Genomic DNA, 20,980 nt, shown 5'->3' with positions numbered 1-20,980 from the left:
AACAAACAGGTGTAAATAGCTGTTCTGGCTACCCTTAAATAAAAGTAAATCAGACTTCTTTCTTGGGATGCATTTCAGGGATAGTTCAGTTTTCCCTGTGGACTTCTTCCTTCCTGTATATGAGCCATATTAAACATCCTTAAGCAACCTAAAGTAGTGGAAGTATACACAAACTGGGTTTTGTGTTTGTGTCTTAAATATTTGTTTTAGATGCAGTTGTTTCTGGAACTCTGAGATCTTGAACAAAAGTGTTTTGCCAGTTACATATGCTGTAAACTCCTCATCATATGTGCCTTTTAATGATGCCTAACAAAAGCAGAAGCAAAACCCAAACCTCGTTTTGCTTCTGGGCAGGATGGGAATGGTTCTGGGTTTTGGAGAAAGAGGTTTTATAGCTGTACAGTAGGAATATCATGTGTTGTGGACAGCCAGAAGTAACCTAATAAACAATTTGTGTGGTGTAAGCATCTGCTTATGCTGTGGCATGAACAGGGAGCTGTTTGTAAACTAACTTCACAGGAAGTGCACAAAGCCAGGGTTAAATATACTGATGCGTGGTTTTTCTTATCTGCATCATCACTACTTTGGTCTTATTTCTGCTGGCAACATTCATAAATTTCTTTCATTCAGCATGTTCCCAAGTAAGACACTGAATAAAATATCATTGATGCCTTCTGTTTCCTTCACCTGTACTTTGCATCCAGTTCTTATCTTACAGCTACATTGTAGAAACTTGCTGGGACGGAGTCTTTGTCAGGTGATTGCAGAGCTTCACTGGTTGACTAGGATTGCAGACACTAAGACAGTATAAATGTATAGCCGTAGCTCTGAGTTTGTTTTAAGGTCAGCTCTGTGTTTGGACAGCACAGAAGAGTGAGTTACACTGCAGTAATAAATGAGCTGTCTATAAATGTACAGTGAGCCTTTCTTAAGCTGTGGGTGGGAGAGAAGCAGTAGGGAGGGCTGCTGCTCTTCCAGGGAGCCACAGAATTGCCTAAAAGCCTGGCTGCTGTTGCTCTTGTCCTCCCTTTTCTGGCAGCAGGGTGTAAATCATTCGACCGTGCTGTCTGCAACCTCCTACCCACTTGCCGAATGTGAATGAATATAGATTAAAGGATGGAAGTTAATCTTCTGTTCCAGAAAGCTTTATTCTTTTGGGAGTGGGGAGGCAAGGGGGAGATGTAATTTAAATATGGAGTGTGCCGTTTAGGAGTGCTGATGGCAGCCAGGGGTCTCCAGGATTGAAACGTCCTTCCTGTGACTGCACTGAGGCTGGAGCAGGAGGTTGTATCCCTGCCTAGGGGGATACATGGAGCCCTTCTGGGATTCAGGAAGTAACAAAAGAGAGGTCTGTTCACCTCTGCCCTCTGTCTTGTTGTTGCTTACTGGCCGTGGATAAGGAGCTCCACAGAGCAGAGAAGCAGCAGCTCTACAAAAGTTTATAGAGTAGGCAGGAAAGCTGTGAAGAAGAGGTCTGAGAGCAGAGAGGCAGGGAGAGGAAGTACAGCTTATGCTGCAAAATTTTCAGTAAACATTACAATGTTTAATGAGATTATATCTTTTTTGCAGAATGATTGGGATTTTCTGTAAAGAAATTTCATCATGTAGAGGTGATATCTTAAAGGCAAGGACATTTCTGCATTTCCAGCCAGGCTATAGTTTCTGGACTTTTCTTTGTGTATATACCCATTTCCATTTTGGTCCATGGAAACATTTGACTACTTTTAAAGTTGTTATATCACTGCTATTAAATATTACTTGTCAGTGAACAGCATTCTAGTAATCCATGACCTTTAAGCCTGAATGCTTAACAAACCACATAGTAGTCTCTCTCTTTTCTGTTCTTACCACTCCTGCAAATTAAGGTGTGGAGGTAGCTGCTGTTTTTCCTGGTTTCATGAGCAGACCATTTTGCAAATAAGACACTTGAACAAAGTTTTTCCTTGCCAACCACCCACTATAAAGTTCCATTTCATTGCTCTTCATATATTCATAAGAAAAGCCATCCAGAAGTCTCTGGTAATCATGTGGTTACTAGGGTTAAGATAAATGTGTGTTTAGGATGTGTGCAGATTTTCTCCATTTTGCTGGGTTTGCATTTTCATTCTTTGGAAAACAGACTCTTTCAGTTTCCCTTCTTGTGTTTTAAAATAAACATTTCTCTTCTGAAATGTCTCATTTAACTTGTAAGCATATTGAGATCTCTTCTAAAAATGTTATCGTTCATTTGCCTTACAAATTGGGGGAAAGTTTATTTAACAGGGCAAGGGTCTACGCCACAAGGCTCAGGTTCTTTTCCTGGGCAATTCATATATTTGAAGTCCAAATATGCCTTAATAATTCTCAGTGATTTGCTTGATTATGGTTCAATAAGCTTATAATCAGACCCACTAACGTGTTGTGAAAAATAATTTATAGATGTCCTGATGAAGTTTAATTTTTTTTTTAAATTCATAATTACTAAGAACTTCCAGCTGGTACTTTTTTGAGTAAGATTGAGATTATTGAATGATGATGGTGATTGACACCAATGATATAGATCTAGAAATCTTTACAACACTTCATCTGCCTGGGAACCTCAAACTAATTGACATCCTAATTACTACTGCTAATATTACTATTATTATGTTCATTTGGCTGTTTTCATTACTGTAGCTTATTTCTTCTGTGTTTCCTTTTAACTTTAGAAAGGCATTAGATGAGGGCATCACATTACTCCTTAATGACATGTCAGTAAACTACTGATAGCATTTGGAATCCCGTGATCTCCACCTGTGCTCTGAACTTGCTCCTTATCACACCTCTGAGCAGCAATTTTGAGTCTCCCCTTCTTGTAGCTGTGATGTGGCAGTGGGTGCTGGCTGATAACTGAAGATAAATGTGGGACATGGTTTTAATCAGTGGGTTTCAACTTCAATAAGTTAGTGTGCTGAAGTGTCTAAGTGGGGTTTCACATGAGTTTCTGTTCCTGGTGATTTACCCATAATCATCTTTACAGATGTTGCACCATTTACAGGACTTGTCTGTGTACAATCCATCTATCACAATTTCAATTTGAGTGCTTTTAATGCATCTCTGTCAAATTACAAGTTTGATTTATTTGACAGCCTGCCTTCCAAGGTGTCTTTTTAAGATGGGAGATTTTAGCATGGAATTCCTGCAGTTGAACAAGGGGATATTATTGAACTCTGACTGTGTTTCATTAGGGCAAAAATTCGCTACAACAAAGAAGGCAAAAATCCATGAGAGCAGTCCATCCAGGCAGGCTGACAGATGCTGGATCAGCTGGTGTCAGGTTTTAACCTTTCCAGAGAGCTTTATAGGCACAGCATTCATGCTAAAACATCTCATGGGACACAAGAAGGAAGCATACGCTGGGCAAAAAAGAAAGGACATAAGACCCTCGACTGGTGGAGTAGGCATTGTAGGACATGGGAGTCCTCCCACCCTGATCCTAGAAGCGAACTGTGGGACAGAGCTGGAACTTGATACAGGCATCCTCTGACATGGGGCAGGGGCAAGAGGATGTGCTTTAAAGGCTCTAAAGCAGTGAGGGGGAACCCAGAGCTGCAGGAAGCTGTTCTGCTATCTCCCAGCCGTGCTCGCTGGCGAAGCAATTGTCCTTGCCCAGGGCCCCTGTGAATGGATTCAGTGCAACTGAGTGTTGAGGGACCTCTCACTGACAGAGTTTTCCAGGGCAAATTCTTTAGTTCATTTCCTGAGATTAGCTGTGCTCTGACAGCTTGAAGTCCTGTGACAAGATCTCCTGACTGTTAAATTGTTGACATTGATGTGCCCTAGAAATTTCTAACTTTGTACAGGACTGTGCCTGTGCTTATGTCTACATGGGCACAACTGTTCAAAGGCAGCCTAAACCGAAGAAAGCGTGTGTTTCCAAGGTTCAAGGCATAGTGTTAGGACTCAGGAATCTCTCACTGCTAATTTTGGCTGACACATAACTCCCCCTGTGGCTTTCCATGTGTGTGGATGAAGCCAAGGGGACCTTCTAGGGGTCACTACTTCCAGGCCTTATTAGCTGCAAATGGGACAGTGTTTTAATATCTATAATATAGGTGAGGAAGTTGATTATCAAAAAATCTATCCTTCAGGAATAGCTGCATAGAAAAAAAAACTTCTTAAAAAAATCCACTTCTCTAGGTAAAACTTAAGTTAATACTGTTAACTTATTTACAAACCCCTAACTGTGTGAAGTATAGGGATATCTCTGTCACCAGCACCTTTACTCTACAATGTTAAACAGTGGAAATAAAACTTACATGTGCTTTCTCTATTTTTAGTCTTTCCTCATGCCCTGTTCTCCCGAATTCTCCCACCATCAATCTTTGCCCTTCCTACAAGCAGTCAGTCAGCAGAGTATCTCCTTACCGTGTCACGCTTTATTGCCGCTGCCCGCGGGCTGCGTGTGAGCCAGCTGCACGTGTCACTTTGTCACTTGGCACTTCCCTGCAAGCGCAGGTGAGCTTGATGTGGATCCTCCACCATCCACCCAGGGAGAAGGCTGGTGCTGGTGAGGTGGCCTCCTGCCAGCTCAGAGACTCAGCTCTTCTGCCGGGATATCAAAGAGGAAAGAAATCAATCACAAACCACATCTAGTGTCAGATTGTGTAAAGCAGATGGCTTATCTTGGCTGCTCCTGTTTGGAGGAGGGCTGGCTGTCAGTGCGGGGAGGTCTTCTCCATGTCCTTTTCCCTTGATGGAAGAGTTAGTGCTCTCCAAGCATGTCCTTGGATGTGTAGGCATGTCCTCCCAAGCCCACCTGCAAGGCCTGGCATGCCCATTTCCCACAAGGGCCGAGCTTTGCTGCTGCTGCTGACAAGTGGCAGTCTAACATGCAAGGTATTGAGGGATATGAAGCAAATGGAAAAGGTGAGGAGGAAGCACACAGAGCACAGGAGCTTTCTGCTCACACTGCTGAAGGGAGCAGAGGAGCCTGTGTCTCCAAGCCTGCATTGTCCCCAGAACGACCTCGCTGAGGCTGTTGGTCAGTGGCAGCATTGTGCTGTGCCGTAGCCCCAGGTAGGGCCTGGTCCTTCAGACCTGTCCATGCTTTGGTCTGTGTGAGCTTTTTCCAGCTTCAGATGTCTGTGTACAAAACCCCAGCAAATCCCAGTAAAAGCAGAAAGTAGAAAGACATGCTCACAGAAATTTTCTTTTTTATTTAGGTTTCTGAGTTTGCATGTAGTGAATCTGTAGGGTGGACAGTACAAACATTTTTAGGTTTCAATCCCTTGGACTCATATAGCCAAAGGAACCAGAGCAAGATAACAAAGTATGCTTGGTATACAAATGTACATTGCCTTTGCAGAGCAAAGCAGTACTTTAAATAATTGAAAAAAGCTTCAATGAGCTGCCCTGACCAAAATTCATCATCCTTGGCCACCTGTTGTATGGATAGCGTGCTAGTCTTTGAACCACAAGGCATTCAGAGTATGCTACTATGCATCCTGGATAAATTAATAAATAAAATAAATAATGGGGAAAAAAGAATAGAAAAAAATCAGGCAAAAGGTGAATAGCATATTATAGTTATCTATATAGTTAGCAGAATAAGCACTGGGAAGCATTTTATGGTGTCTATCCTAGTGTAAATCTGTTGCCCAACTTTGTCAGTTTAGAAGTGTGTGGCTAGTTGGGGCAGCATGGCTCAAGCTAGCAGGCTAAAAATAGGATCCATTCCGTGGCATGTTTTCCTTCTGGCCTGCAGCCTTTTCCTCTAAGTGGTGTGGAAGTAGTGCTTAGGTGGCTAAGGCTGCTGAGCTGCTTCAGCGGTTCCTCTTCTGCACAGCCATCTGATTTTGGCCAAACAGATCGTTGTTGGGTAGAGGGGAGTTGGGGAAAAAACCTGGCCATGAGTATGGGGTAGTACTTAGGAGTAAAATCTGCTTTACTAGTAGCACAGATCTAGGGAGTATCAGAAAACGGAGGGTCTGAGTGATGCTATGGCACTGCCTGGATCTTGTCCTGCTTGATTTAATACTACCTATCCCTCCTCTGTCTGCAACACTACTAGAAGCCACTAAAGTTTCAATAAATACCTGGTTTTAAATATTTTTAGGTCAGAGACTGAGGTTTTGTGATATAAGTCCTCAGCTCTTGAACCCAGAGTGTGTTGCTGAAATCAGAGACATAGGGCAGCTTCTCTTTCTCCTGCAGCTTGTTTAGGAATTAGAAAGCAAATTTTCCTAGTGGATAGAATCCTTTTTTGATTGTTTTTTGGTATTGATACTTAATCAGATTTTCAGTGCTGTGTGCCTTGTGTGCCTGCCTCTTGGCAAAGGTGCACCTGTGCAACTACACTGCTCTTTTAACAATTTTGCTTATCTTTTGTGATATTTTTATATGCACACTCCTACCCTGTAAAGGGGATTACTAAGAACTTATATATGTTTCTTGCAGAGCAGGATAAAAATTGATTCTCATTTTACAAGGCAGTGTGGTTTTTTACCCCTTTTTTTAGAATTACTATATTAATATTAGCATTAATATTATCCCTTTTAATGTGCAATTTTAGCATTACCACAGTAATGGCTGATTTATACTATGGTCTAAACAACAATAGATGAAGGTTTTAAAGTTAGGGGTGTCTATGTGTTCAAAGGAGAACCAGGGTGGCTAGATAAAAAGGTCCCACTCATTTGCATTTGGTTTCTAAAGTTTGGTCATAGAATACAATAATCAATATGTGAAAATAATTTTGCTCATTTTGCGCCTTTCTTGACAGTTTTTTCTCATTTCTGATTACTATTTTAGCCTTTAAGGTTAGTGTTTTCATAATTTTATTCCTCTAGAGATCTTTTTTTTTTTTGTGATTGTGGAGGAGGAGATGGTAGTTAGGGTATGCAGCTTCTAGCAGACATTCCTTCTGATGGATTTGGCATGATGAAAGACAAATGGGGAGAACATCAAACCCGGCAAGAAAGGCAGGGCAGTCTGGCAAGACTTCTAGTTTTTGGAGAGTTTCAAGGAAAAGGGAGGACAAAATTGTGCAATACTATGAAAGCAAACCATGGTCCATAAATCAATCTAAGGAGATGGACATTTGTGAGGGTTTTTTTTCTCCTATAAAGTAAGCTAGATGTTTATGCCATAACTGCAGAGAAGCAATAAAAGGCAAAGGTTATAAACAAATCATTTGGTGCCGACAGAGGGTTCATAGATGCTGACAAGAAACAAATAAAGTGAATAAGGCCAATACTCTGTTCTGATAAATTTCATTGATTTCTGCACCATGGCATTACATTTGCAGCCTGCTCTGTTATCTTGTAGCTCCAAACCTTTCATTATGGCTCCAGATGATAACATCTGTTGATACACGGCTGTGACTACCATGGGGGTAAAGTACCATTTGCTAAGAAATAATGAGGAAAACCCCCACGTCTGGGTAGCTTTGATCTGCCTGTGGTGTTGTCCTTGCAGAAGGTGTTATATGCCAATTCTGCATCTGTTTCCTGGATGAGTTCATGAAGCCTTTATGAGAGCACACGTGCCCTGTAAAGCAGTATTATCAGACAAGTCCCACTAGCTGAGCCAGTGCAAGCAGTGTGCTGCTGTGCAGGGCTTGATCTGCATGACACCAATGTGTTAGGACTGTCCAAGGTCCACCTTTTTCCCAAAAACTTGAATACCTGGAGCTTTTTGCTGTGTGTCTATCTGCTTACGCCAATAACAGCAACGTAAACATGTCTGTAGTCTCAAGTCTCAAGTCAGTAATATTGACAGTATTATTGAATTAGCTTTAGAAAGCTAAACCAGGACAGCAGTACCCAAATTGTGTCATTTCCTAGCAGGAAAATGAGGTGAGGTATAAGGTAGCTCTGAATCACAAGCATTTTGAACAAATAACCATTTGCCTTACCCTAGGGAAGCACAAATCCACCCAGTTGTTTCTGGTTTGTTTCTGATCTGAGGCTGGATGGAGAAGGGGGCCTGAAGCACTGTCTAAAGGAACTTCTAGCAAAAGGGAGCTCAGACTGTGGGTGTGTGGTGTTTGTAGGCTGATACTGGCATATGTTACAGGAGTGCAGGAAAACTGCCAAAGCACCTGCAGGCTCCTGCTTGGCAGCAACATTAGAAGGGTACCTGGTTCCCTCTTTCTTACTAATAATTGGTAAAAGACTGAGAAGGGTAGGTATATGTGGAGGAAGATCAGGCTAGGAGGACAAAAGGAGCAGAAACCAGGTCATGCATATAACACTGTCTAAAATACTGGAAATAACTGTGGACTGTTTGTTACTTTGAAGAAACCCAAGCTTCAGCTATGTGGAGATGAATGAATTGGAAAGGAACTCCTCTTTATTCATGAAACGTGCTGTATGGAATTACTTAATGTAGGATTTCCATTCCTCTGCAGTCTAACCTTGTCATATTAGCTCAGGGTGCTGCAGTGTCCCTGCAGTGCTAAAAATGTTTTCAGAGGTTCACCGTTCCACTGGAGCTTTTCTGTTCTTTGCTTTTATATGATGAAGATGTGTCTCTGGTCAGAAAAGGTTATTTGTTTAATATTATTGGAGTAGACCTGAATATAATATCTGCTTCTGCCTTTGACCCAAAGTACTGCTTGCTGCAGTCCTGTCTGCCTCACCATCCTGAAACTTTTTACTCTTCTGCAGCTTCTGAGTATAAATAAAAAGCTGAAGTTCAGGGAGCCTGTGGATGTGATTCCAAAGACTTCCTGCACAAATATATTTCAAGGTCAGGGGTGGGCTCGGAGGCTGCTTCCAGCCAGGAGGTAAGGTAAAGTTTGGATGCTATCACAGGAGAGATGATATGGCCCTCCAGGGGCTTGCCTGCCTATTGCTACTCATTGTTCTTCTTAAAGACACTGGGGTTACCTTGGAATAGACTTACTTGCTTTGGCCTCGCAAAAAATACTGAGTTTTGGGAGTGATGAGGGCTGCCTTTAACTGGAGGTGATGATGGAGTGTGGATTATTGATAGGGGAAGGGGACAGGAAATTATACTGATGCCTAAACCTGAATCTTGGTTACACCTCTGAGTTTGCTGACACTACTTCAGCTGAACAGAAGGATATGAGCATGGAGGCTTAAATGCTGTAATTCTTAGTCTTCCTTATGAGGACACCTAGAAACCAAAAGTCAGATCCTTGGTTGATTCAAACCCTTTGTCTTCTCAGAATTTACACAGAATAAATCTTGGCCAGTTCTATAATACCTTTTTCTATGCGACTCTGGAACACAGTTATGTCTTAGAGGTTTTCATGGTTTTTCTGGCATTTCGCAGGGCTCCTTTCCTGCAGCACCCTGGAATGCTGTGTTGCTTTTGGGAGGTTGCCACACCACATTGTCTAGCCACAGGCTAAAGGATTTTATTTATTTTTATTTCACATTGTTTCAGCTGTTTTCACTTTTATTTCCATACTCCAGCAGAATTTCTTCATGAATGTGGCAGCACATCAGGTTTCTTGTTTCATGAGCTGTAGTTAAATAGCCTGCTGGATTTGTTTGCCCGTATGAGAGAGTTTTAATACTGTAGCAGCAACAGAAAAAAAGGTGACATTGAGCTCTTATCAAAGTGAGGGAAGAGGTGGGAAAGTTTTTCTCCCAGAACACTGCTGATCTGAGCTTTTTCTAGCTGTCATGTTCTTATTCAAATAAAGTCCCTGGATGAGTCTATCAGTCTTGTAAGGGCAAAAAGAAATTTTTACTAGATTTTGCTAGATTACATTGCAATGTAATTTGCAATGCAACTCTATGCTTTGTAAATTGCATGGACATAGATACATTGAGATCTGTCTTCTACATACTCTGCGTTCTTTGGTAACCGTGATTTTTTAAAAAGTAATTTATTCAGTGGTTGCTTTTTTGAGCCTCTGTTGCTTGTGTGCTTTCTGTTCTTCATTATATAGCTTTTCTGTTACTAAGACTGCATTAAATGACATTCTTCATCTCTTACATTTTTTTTTTGTCTTTGAGCCAGACAAATGATCAATTAAACTGTCACTGTGAATGAAATTTGAAAACATTTGTTTATCAGTAGTGAGAGAAACGTTGGCTGTGCTGTTTAGGGAGGTGTAACTTAGCTTTCAGCCTTTTGTTATTTTCTTGGTTTCAGGGAACAGATAAGTACTGTTACTGTTCATAATAGAGTGACTGTTCTCAGAGGGGCTGCTGAAGACTTTATTGTAATAATAAGGTGAAACTGATATTCAGAGACTCATCTTGTACAATAAAACATAGCTCTGTTTACTGATCTAGGAAAGGAGGAAATGTCTGAAGACCTCCCTCTCATTTCTCTTGTAGGATTACCTCGACTGTATCACTGATCAGACCAAGCTCTCCCTGGGAACAGAGGAGCGATCAGCCCTGTTTGGAAACATACGGGATATCTACCATTTCAACAGGTAAATTCCTTTTTAGCTGAATGGAAACATCTCAACAGCCTGTGTTAACGAGAGGGACCCAACCAGCCAAATTCATGTTTATCACTTTTAAACTGCCAGGATCTATAAATCAAGCAATTATCTAATTTTAATTCTAAGCAAAGTTGGTTTACTGGCACCAGATTTTTTTAGCTGATTTGGTGCACCAAGATGGTCTCCATGTACTTTTTTTGCTTTTATGCTGGGTATTTATATGGATGTAAGCCTAACCTGCTCTGTGCTTTAAGTGGGCTTAATGCAAGTCCACTGTAGAAGAAATTCTTGCCTTAATGAAGAGATTTTTTATTCCTACTATATCAGCTCCTTTTGTGTACCTATGTGCATCACCCAGATCTGGCTTTTGTAGTGTTTTATGCTACTAGGTTCTCCCTGAATTAATTGCTCAAAACTGTATTCAAGTACCTTTCCTTAATTGAAGTTTTTTGTTCAGTGTCTTTCCAGTCTTCTCTAAAACACTGCAGATGGGATTGTAGTGTGTATTGGGAGTCTGAAGTAAAAAGTCTTGCTTGCATAGCTAGTGCCACATTGTGTGGGATCTCAGTATCTGCAGTTTGAGGAGCATGCTGGTGCTATTTCTGTCTGAATCCTGTTACTATAAAAATTATTAACTCAGTCGGCATTTAAGGAAAACCTGAGTATTCAACCGATGCAGGAAATATATTGACATAAAGTTCCCACCTCTTTTATATACCAATACTCTTGTAAAAGCTCTCTTAGCTTTGCTATAGTTGACAAAACATCTCCCAGACTACTGTGTTCTTTGAACAGCAACAGATAATTTAATTGAATCAAAAGAGGATTCTGAAGTGGAGCACTTGTGTCAAAGATCATCTTCAATGTTTTTCCATCATCGTGGGAAGTTACTTTTAAGGGCTTCAACTGCTGGGATTGCTGTTTAGTGTCAAAGGAAAGAGTGAGAATGGATCTATTAAGAAATTACGGACAAAGACAAAATCTAAAGTCTTTTCCTGAAGCTTAAAATAACTACTGCAGGGTAATGGAAATATGCTTAACTAGAAAGCTGCTGTGTCCTGCTTCAGCTACAACAACTGACTTTACTGAATGTCTGACAGCTGGAAAATACATAGTGGGAGCATGCTAAAACAGGCTCATGGACTGTTTTAGAGCCATGAGACAATGATTGTGAACTTACAGATTCCCAGTGGTCACAGAGTGGAAAAATACAGTCCTGGCCATTATATTTTCTGATCCTTCAAAAGCTAGAAAAATGACAGATATGATAGCTGGGATGCATTTATGCCAGCTTAATTGCAAGTATTGCCTACTAAAACTACTTTCAAGTATGATCAGCTGTTATACAGAATTACTGAGCTGTGCAAAAAAATGCAGCAGTTAAAAAGAAAAAAAAAAAAAAAAAAGCAGTTTTGGGAAATTTTAGAGATAGATATGTTAGAATGGTTAAAACTTACTGGAAAGTTGTCCAAAGCATCTAGTAAATTGCTGATGTATTTCAGGGCTTCTGATATAAAGTTCTGCTTGGAAATTGTGAGTTCTTAAAATTGAACACTCACTGTAGATCCCAATATAGCTTCAAGGATTAAGTTTACTCCTGTGTGAAATTTGGCATGTAGCTTTTGGGTCCTAAACATACTCTATAGCCTTTTTTTATTTATCTTTAGCTTCAGAAAAAGGTCTACTTGGCAGTTCTATGTTAGTAGTTTCAGATGTTTTTTGTGAGCATGATTTTGTAGATTTAGAATAACCTTGTTTTTCTCAACTTTGACCGTTAATCCATAAGCAAAGGTTTCAGTCTGGGGTTTTTTTCAGACTTGCAGATCTGAGAAATTTCATGTCAGTGAATGGGAATTTCTCTCAGCTAAACTACTTGGGATTTGCAACTGGTGTGTTGAATGGCAAAAATGGTGGTGATCATGGTAACTGCTAGCTACTTCATGATTATTATCTCTTTTAGAAAAACTATTTATTTCTGAGTTTGATGGTGGTAAGGTCTGGCTTCTTCTGAGGAGAAGCCATCATAAATCTTCCTCAAAAAATCAAAGTATCCTAAAAGGCATTGTAATAAGACTTTCATTTGATTTGAAAAGATAATGAATGCACTGTATGCAAAATTGTCAGTCTTTATGCTTCTCTCTCTCATCCCAAAGGAGTTAGCATAAGCTCCCAATGATGTTTGTACAGATTCAGATTTTCCCAGCCCACAGTAACCCAAGCTCTATAGCTTAGTACGTGGTCTTAACTGGCCCTGGCTCCTGTGTCATGCTTCAGTCTGAGTCTTGTTAGTGATCTAGCTGAAAGAGCACAGAGCTCCTCCTGAAAGAGCACAGGAGAAGTGCTTGCTCCAGCTCCTGCCTGGCTGGCACAAGCCAGTTGCAGAGGCCAAGAACTGTGACTAGCAGAAAACCTCTGGATATTGAGGTGAACAGGACCAACACTTTTCTCTGTTGTTCTTTGTACCTCCTGCTAGGTACTTAAACATAGCCTATAATAAAAGCCACACTTTTTCACAACAGCTTGGTATTAGAGGAATTTATTTAAGATTTTCAGAGTGCCTGAGCATGACAGTTTTGCTGTATTTACAGTGACAGACTGCTCTTACCATCCAGATGAGACAGAACAGAGTGCAGTATAGGTAACAGACTCTTTTACGCCCTGGGCTTGTGCTGAAGACACAAACCACTAGTGTATTTAACACATACACATGGATTCAACTGCATGAATATATACAATCTTTAAGTGTTCCTCTTCTCTATCATGAAGGAGAAATGATGTGGTTTCATTGGAGAGCAGTAGGAATAAAATGACAGTCCAGGTGCTATATACTTTAGGCCATCAGGAGAACGTCTGACTGCCAGCCAGCAGGAATCCTCTGAGCCTGTTTGGCATGTTTGACGTTATTTCCAAAACTCATGTGTGCGACACAGTCAGTATAACTGGTGGCTATGGTCACCATTGCTACAGCTTGCTTCTTTTGCTGATGTAAATGAGCTTCATGAGGGTGGGCTATCAAGCTAGGGTCATATTTTTATTCCCATTTTGATGAAGGGCGAATTTGAGGTGTAGAGGTTAAATTGTCACTGTACAAAGTGACTTAGTGACTGCTGAACCTAAGGTCTTTGCCTGTCTTTCTTCCTTGTGACTGCGTGTTGATTTCTCCCTTTCCTTCCTTTAGTAATTAGAGAAGCAAGGAACAAGTCAGGAAACTCTTCTGGCTTACTCTTTTTTGTACATGCAGGGGGAAATTGTGTCTGCTTACAGGGGAAAAGGGTAGATCCCTAGATACAGGCCTAGGAACTCTTGGGCAAAACTTGTTCAGGGAACCAGCTGTGAATTGGGAGAAAAGTGGCCCTAAATAGAAAATCATCTGTGGGAGTGTGTGTGTGTGTGTGTGTGTGTGTGTGTGGGGGGGCAAGGGGGGGTGGGGCGGTGGAGTGCAAGGGTCAGGGGGAGGGGTGGGGGGGAAGAGGGTGAGGAGGAGAAGAATAAAATTCTTTTAGGGAACAATTTGGCAGAAAATTCAATTTCTTCTCTGTCCTTCAGTAAGACTGAAAACTCTTCGGATCAAGGAGATAACTTTTGAGGTTTTCTTCTTCTACTTGAACTCTTTCTTTCACTGAATTTAGTTTCAAGAACTGAATTTAATTCAACCGCAAACAGGCTCCATTATTGCTTTGCTCTTGTTCAAATGAATTAATTTTCTCTTTGGCATGTAAAAATGATAAAATCCTCTCATGTGTTGTTTTTATGCATGTAGAACATATATGCATATATATTCCCTTACAGAAAACTTTTTCTAGGCTAACCATTTTATCTTCAATGAAGAAACACACTAAAAGCAGACTAATTTTCCTGAGTGAGCTTCATAACATTCTTCATATATAAGAAATACGTTCCTGGTTCTCACCACTATTTTTCAGAGCAGTTCATCATCTCCCTTGGTTAAGTAAAGCTTGTAAACATAAAAAGTCTTTATAGGACAGTGCACATGCTTCAGTGGCTTTTAAATTTTCTTAATTAGTTAGTTAATTAGTTTCATATCATGTTAGTTGATATACAAGCTACACAACTGTCTGACTGCACCACTATGATTATTGTCACAGAGTCATGGAATAGTTTGGGTTGGAAGGCACCTGTGAAGGTCATCTAGCCCAGCCTCCTTGCAATAAGCAGAGACATCTTCAATTAGATCAGGTTCCTCAGAGCCCCATTCAACCTGCCCTTGAATGTTTCTAGGATCTTCATCTACCTGAAGGAAGGGGCTCAGCTTTGCTTAGCAGAACAACCAATCCATGGTCAACCTGATGACTTGAATTTTGAAATAGTGGGAATACCATTTCCTTATAGCTCTCCTCTGCCTGCAAATAAAAAAATCCAGTAGCTGTGGTGGGTAAGGGGCATCAAAGGTGTTCTTGTTCCCTTTGTAGGACTCCCTGCATCATTAAGTGCTGTGCTGAATAGCACAGCAGTGTCTGGTTCTGAATATACGATTGTGTCTATTCTAAGGTGTGCCATAATTCTCTTACCTTGTCCTGTTCTTTGTTTTAGTGAACTTCTGCAGGATTTGGAAAACTGTGAAAATGATCCTGTGGCTATAGCAGATTGTTTTGTTTCCAAGGTAAGTCTGCAGCGCCAGTTGCAGAGTGCTGTGGGGGAAGTAAGATTCATTTATTAGCTTTTGAGACCTAATTCTGACAGCTTGTGTAATGTTAACTAGGAAAAGTCAGCAAATCTATGGAAAGGGAAGGAATTTCTCCTAGCAATTGATAGGGATATGCCTCTGATTTGCATTTCTAAAAAATCAAGACAAAGGTATCATTTTCTTCAATAAGTGTATCTGAGCTGGTGGAGTTGTTTATTGAGTTAATTTTTAGGATCTACCTTTTTTGTCAACTATTACAGGGGTCTCTGTTTTACTTGCATGTGTTAATGTAGGTGATCAAGTGGTACTCTGGTTATGTCTTGTCAGCTTAAAAGCAACTAGAGAGTAAAACTTGGCTGCATTCTTAAAAAAGGCAGTAACATTAACATACAAAATGTGCCCATATTGTTTTCTGAGAATTTTTCCTGTAACCCACAACTATACCTTAAATTTTCTTTTTAAATGGAATGGCCCAAAATCTAGCCTTAAGATTCACATCCCATTCTCTCTGTAATGCTTTGAATTTTTTGAACATTGATAGGACATCTTGATTCTGTTGGGCAATACTGAAGCCAAAAATATGGAGTATGGGAAGTTGTTAGATGCAGCAGAAATACAGGGAAGAACGTGACCTTCATTGTAGGAAACACAGAGAGCCAGTCAGGGAGAAGAGGAATGGCTGTAATGAGTAGGACAACAAGAAATTAAATAATTTGGGTTACAGATGATGCTAGTTCACTGCAGACTTTACCAGAGAATCTACATATGTCTTGAATCTGTAGAGCCCAAATGTGTTAAAAAACTAATGCTATCTCTGTGGTTTTTCTGGAGGAAGAAAGATCATGTAGTTCTCTGAAGTTGAATAACCGCTTTATAGGTATGTTTGCATTTTTGTATTAAAAAAAAAAAAAAACTAAGCCAAAATTAAAAAAATACAAACATGAAAAAACTCCAAAGAAGCCAAAAAGCCAAAGGCTGTCATGTTTTATACTTTGTCCTGAACTCAGCATTGTCAGCACCAAGCACTCAACATAATAAGTCTAACACATGGATTTAGGATTAACAGGACCACCCTCTCATTAACTCAGTAATTTGTTTGGCACTGTTGTGACATAAGGGATTTTATAGTAAATTAGAGTGATGATACCAGCTAACTGCTGCTGTTTCACCAGATCTCTTGGTTCAGCTGAGTTTGAGAAAGCTGTAATTTATCTAGTAATTGGTCTTTTGTAAGCACTGAGAGACCTTAGTGTTGGCACCACTAATGCAAAAGTAGGATGCATTTTTGCCCCATTGCAGTGGGGTTTATGGCATCTTGTTATTGCTACAGATAGCCTGGATTGAATTGAATTGAAGGAGAGAGAGAATGGGGTAAGGGCAAGTGCAAAGTCCTGCTTCTGGAACAGAATAACCCCATGTACCTGCTGAGTCTGGCTGACTAGAAAACAGTTTAATAAAAATGATCTGGGGTCCTGGTGGGCAAGAAGGTGTGAGTAAGTCAGCAGTGTGCCTGTGCAGTGAAGGCCAACTGGGAGGCCTTCAGGGTATTTACAGATAAACCAGTTTGGAGCTGGTAGATATTTCTGCTGTATTGCTTGCTTATAGCTAGGACCCTGGGACTGCTCCTGCTGGGATGTAAAACAGAGATGGTGCAACTGATAATAAGAAGTCCAGGAAAAAATTGTGTTCTCATTCAAATTGGCCAACTGAAAGGGCTTGTCTGGTAGACTTTCTGGCCATTAGTTCCAAAACCCATCTGCATATCATTGCTTGTGCCTTTTGTTCCCTTGTCAAATGCTTTTAGCATTTGTATTATTGGCAGGCAACTGCCTGATGGCTCAGAAATTGCTAGAGATTGCAGTACTAACAGGCATTTTTTAGCTTCATCCAGACAAGTGCAAACACTTAAAAGTAAAATCAAACAATACCAAAATACCCCACAGTTCTGGTTTTGGCCGAGAGGATTTCATTACAGCAACTGCTGACTGCTTAACAAACTCCAGTTGTCCATTCTTGGTTGCTTGTGTCTTCCCAGCACCAAGAAGTGGAAATAAAACTGCCTTTTTTGGCAGCATGTGCTCCTTCAAGCCTTATGGGACTCTGGCCATTTATTGTTTCATTGCTTTGAGTGTGTTAGATCTTCACTGTGAGTTAAGCACGGGGATATTATCATGCTGAAGTCATAGCTCACAGCCTTAGCTAATGGATATGGCTGTGCTGGAGCTTCTTGAATGCTTCCAGTGGAACTGTGCTTAGGTCCAGCAAGCTCTGGACCAAGTGCCATTTTTTCACCCAACTGTGAATATTGTAGGTGTTGTAAATCTTAAGGTATAACCAAGTTTTCACTGTAGTTGCTGTGTTTGCTTTTTCCACTCTTAAGAAGCTCAGTAACTGCATAAAGTAAAAGTTGTTTCTTTCTTAGGATTCCTGTGAAATCGCATGAAGTTGGTTTGCAGTATAACAGAACAGTTATGGTTAAAGTAACTCTGGAGCTTGTTGTATAAAATGTTTTATATTTGTGAAGATGTGGGGAGCTTGATTTTTGAAGTTTTGGATCATTCTCTTTGAGCTTTATTATTTGGTTTAGCTCAATAAAATTTCTTGTATAGCATATTATACTTCTCTCGCACAATCGTACATGACTGCGTTTCCTGTGTATAACTTTCATGCTTCAGTAGTAAAAAGCTTTGTAAGTTTTAAGGGAAAGGATTATCAAAACACACTTCAGTGTAATTTGAACAAAAACCACATCATTGTGGGTTTGAATCTTTATCTTAACATTTCTGTGCTGAGAGCCCAAAGTAAATAGCCCCTAAAATGGCAGCTTTGATTTATTAACAGACTTCGGCAATGTTTTTAGTCTAAACTAGCCAGTAACATAAAACCCATTAACCAATAAAATAATGGTGCAAAGCTATGACTTTATGGAAATGGAAATATTTAATAGCTACTTACAACATTGTATTGAATCCCTCTGCTTCAAATTTAAATACATTAATAACTCACAGGCAGGTAGACACAAAGACAGAAAAGCACAGTTATTTTAAAACCTGCTATCCAATCATGAATTGCAGTCTTTTTTCCTGCCTCAAGATGCAGATGGTATGGGTATTTGTTTTACAGTGGGATGGCTGCTGCATGAAAATAACCTGCCTCTGAGGGTAGTGTTGTGCTAGTTCAGTTTATACCAGTTCTGATCCTCTCTCATTGTCTAGAAGAACTGTATTAGCACTGGATGTAAAAGTTCTTGGAGACATATTGCTGGTAACTAATCGGAGACTAATAAAAAGGTTCCAGTGCAAGCTTAGCTATGGCTTAATTATTCACACAGAAGACTGTTTATAAGGTTTTTTTGCCAGTCCAGTCTTTCATTTTCATAGTAATGATGCCAGTGTTGATTAGAAGATTGACTTCAGTATTCTGTACGTTTACATTTAAGTGAGTTGTTTTAAAGGAGAACCGAATTCTGGCGCATCACTCTTCTCACTCAGCACCCCAGAAATTCAGAACATATGTTTTCTGCAAGGCACACTTAACAGCTTAACCAGGGGGAAAGGGAGAATTACTTTAATCTAGCATCTTATTAGTGAAGAAGAGATCCAGGCTATTGGCTTCAGTTTGTACACTGGCTCGACTAATTTTCTCAGTCTCCATTTTCTTTTAAAGTGCCTTTTATGGTTATAAAAAAGCACAGTGCACTAAGAGTTGAGGGAAGATCTGGAATATATTTGAAGGAGATGCGCAGTGAATTGATTCCAGTGTGAGGGACCAGTGTAAGTATAGCTGGGGTCTGCTCACACTTAGCTTTGCTCTTGAGAGGGATTTCCAATCAGTGTGGACAAGCTCTCAGCTTGAGTCTCAGGTTTTTGCAGCTTCTCCCGCAACAGCTTTGGGCCCCCAGATTTAAACTGATCCCTGGAGCAATTCCAGTCTCCATGCAGAGATCAGTTTTAATCTGGTGTGAAGACAGCTGAAGTGAACAAAACTGTTTTCAATCTGGGTAAGTTTTAGAGTGTCAGAAGAAATACTGATGAGCATAGCTGGTGTTTTCCTTATGTTGTGAAAGTAGTTGGAAAAATAATAAAACCATCTTAGTTCTTGGTTTTTCTTTTGCTCCTGTTCTGAGCAGTGCAGTTTTGTCTGGATGAGGAAGGACTTCTCTTAGAAGTGGCTCTCTTGGCCACTTTCCCAACATGTTCACATGAATCCAGCTAATGCCTGGGCAAGGTGTATGGTGTTGATTCACAAGAGATCTGCAAGTTTGAGTGCGTATCAACAATCTCATCCTGGAGGCAAAACACATGTACTTGACTTTCTCCTGGCACTATGCTTGCATTGCTCAGTAAAAGTAAATGCTCTCTGATGGTCCTGTGTGGTGAAATGAGCTGTGGCTCACTGGAGCGAGTACACATGTAAGTGCAGTGTGGAATTCAGTGTTATGTCTGCTCAGAAAGCAGGGGTGATTAGTGAAACCATTCTTAAAGTTTAGAGGTATCAAGGGCATAAGAAACTATCTTTTTTTTTTAATACAAATTTGTTGCATTTAATAGCTAGACGAAAGTTCTTTTAAAACCAAAAAAGAAAAGCCATTAAAAGTAGTTCTGACCTTGTGTAAAAAAATCCCAAACCAAAAACCAAACCAAAGAGCAAGAGTGTGAAAAGGCTCCTGGGGATTTCAGACATGCTTTTGATTTTGAGGGGAATGTGCACACAGCCTACTCTGTAACCCTGAAGTGTTCAGCCTTGTTTGTTTTACAGATAGTACTTTCATTGGTTAAAATTTCACAAGAGATACTCTTTTCCTTTTTGTTTGAAAAGCAGACTAATCATGTGATATGAGCAGAATAAAAACATAAAAATAAATTGGCTCAAAAAGTTCTTCACTCTGCTTATGAAGTAGTTCTATAAGTTGTATTATTCTGTTAGGAGAGCTATGGGAATATATTAAAATTTATACCAAAATCCCCTGAATGAAAACTTTGAATTAATATATGCATATATAAAATAAATTACATTTTTTCCCCATACTGAATTTCACCTTAGTGTTCTCTCTTAAGTACCCTGGCTTATTATGAGTGCTGGCTAGTTTGTTAGTGATTGCCAAAGAAAATTGCACAGTGTTATATCTGCAGCTCTCTGAGGTTTGTTAATTCTTCATTTTGAGGGGAGAGGGTTTGGAGCTGTGGCTGGGTTTCCAAGCATGGACAGGAACTGCCTGTGACAGAGGCTCACTTCCTCTGCACATTGACGCGGGGCATAGGTAACACCGCCACAAAACCTAGCTGTGATAACAAAGTTAGTTCAAGTGTGAAAAACCAAGCTAAATTATTTAACTGTAGTTGTATCAAGACTACTTTTAGTTGGTTTGTTGGTTTCTAAGAGAAGAGCAATTTAATAAGCTTACAGCCCACCAGTGAGTAAATGGGGATCATAGTCCCCTGGGGAAGCATTTATTAGAAGTTTGTTTGAGTTATTTTTCTCAGAACAGTGAATACTGAAATCCAGTAGGACATACTGAAATGAATTGCAATGACTTGTACTCCTGCAGGGTAACATCTTACTCTATACGGGGTCCTTAGGGATCACTGCTCAGTGCAGAGATGAATGGCACAACCTGCATTACCCCCAGGAGAGGGGGACGGGACCAGTGCTGTTGGAATTGGCAAAGGACACTGTCTGAGATGGCTCTTTCTGATGAATGGCTGAGTGAAAAACAGCCAAACCCCAACAGTGAAAAACAAAAGCCACAGCCTGTGTCAGCCCTCTCCCCAGGGGTGCTGTTCCTCAGAGCACTGTGCCTTCTGTGAATGCAGATGTTTGGTCTCGCCATTCACCAGCAATGGTCCCTGGGAGACAGCCCCTCGTGGAGCACAGCTATTGTGCTGCCGAATGCCAGAGCCCGTTCTGAAGATGCATGGAGTGGAAACTGGGGTCTTACTCAC

General features: G+C 40.4%; 1 protein-coding gene across 3 annotated transcripts in view; it reads left to right on the top strand.

Moving 5' to 3' along the window:
* PLEKHG1 (pleckstrin homology and RhoGEF domain containing G1) overlaps positions 1–20,980 on the top strand; it is a 125,877-nt gene that overhangs the window by 86,165 nt on the left and 18,732 nt on the right. For all 3 annotated transcript variants that reach the window (XM_030945559.1, XM_030945558.1, XM_030945560.1), the window contains 2 exons: positions 10,281–10,381; positions 14,945–15,014. In XM_030945559.1, the coding sequence (XP_030801419.1) occupies positions 10,281–10,381; positions 14,945–15,014 (171 nt within the window). The remainder of the gene's footprint in view (positions 1–10,280; positions 10,382–14,944; positions 15,015–20,980) is intronic.

The sequence above is a fragment of the Camarhynchus parvulus genome, chromosome 3 (assembly GCF_901933205.1).
Source record: "Camarhynchus parvulus chromosome 3, STF_HiC, whole genome shotgun sequence".
In the NCBI taxonomy this organism is placed as follows: domain Eukaryota; kingdom Metazoa; phylum Chordata; class Aves; order Passeriformes; family Thraupidae; genus Camarhynchus; species Camarhynchus parvulus.
Note: the sequence above shows the minus strand (reverse complement) of the source record. Positions and strands in the feature narration are given on the sequence as shown.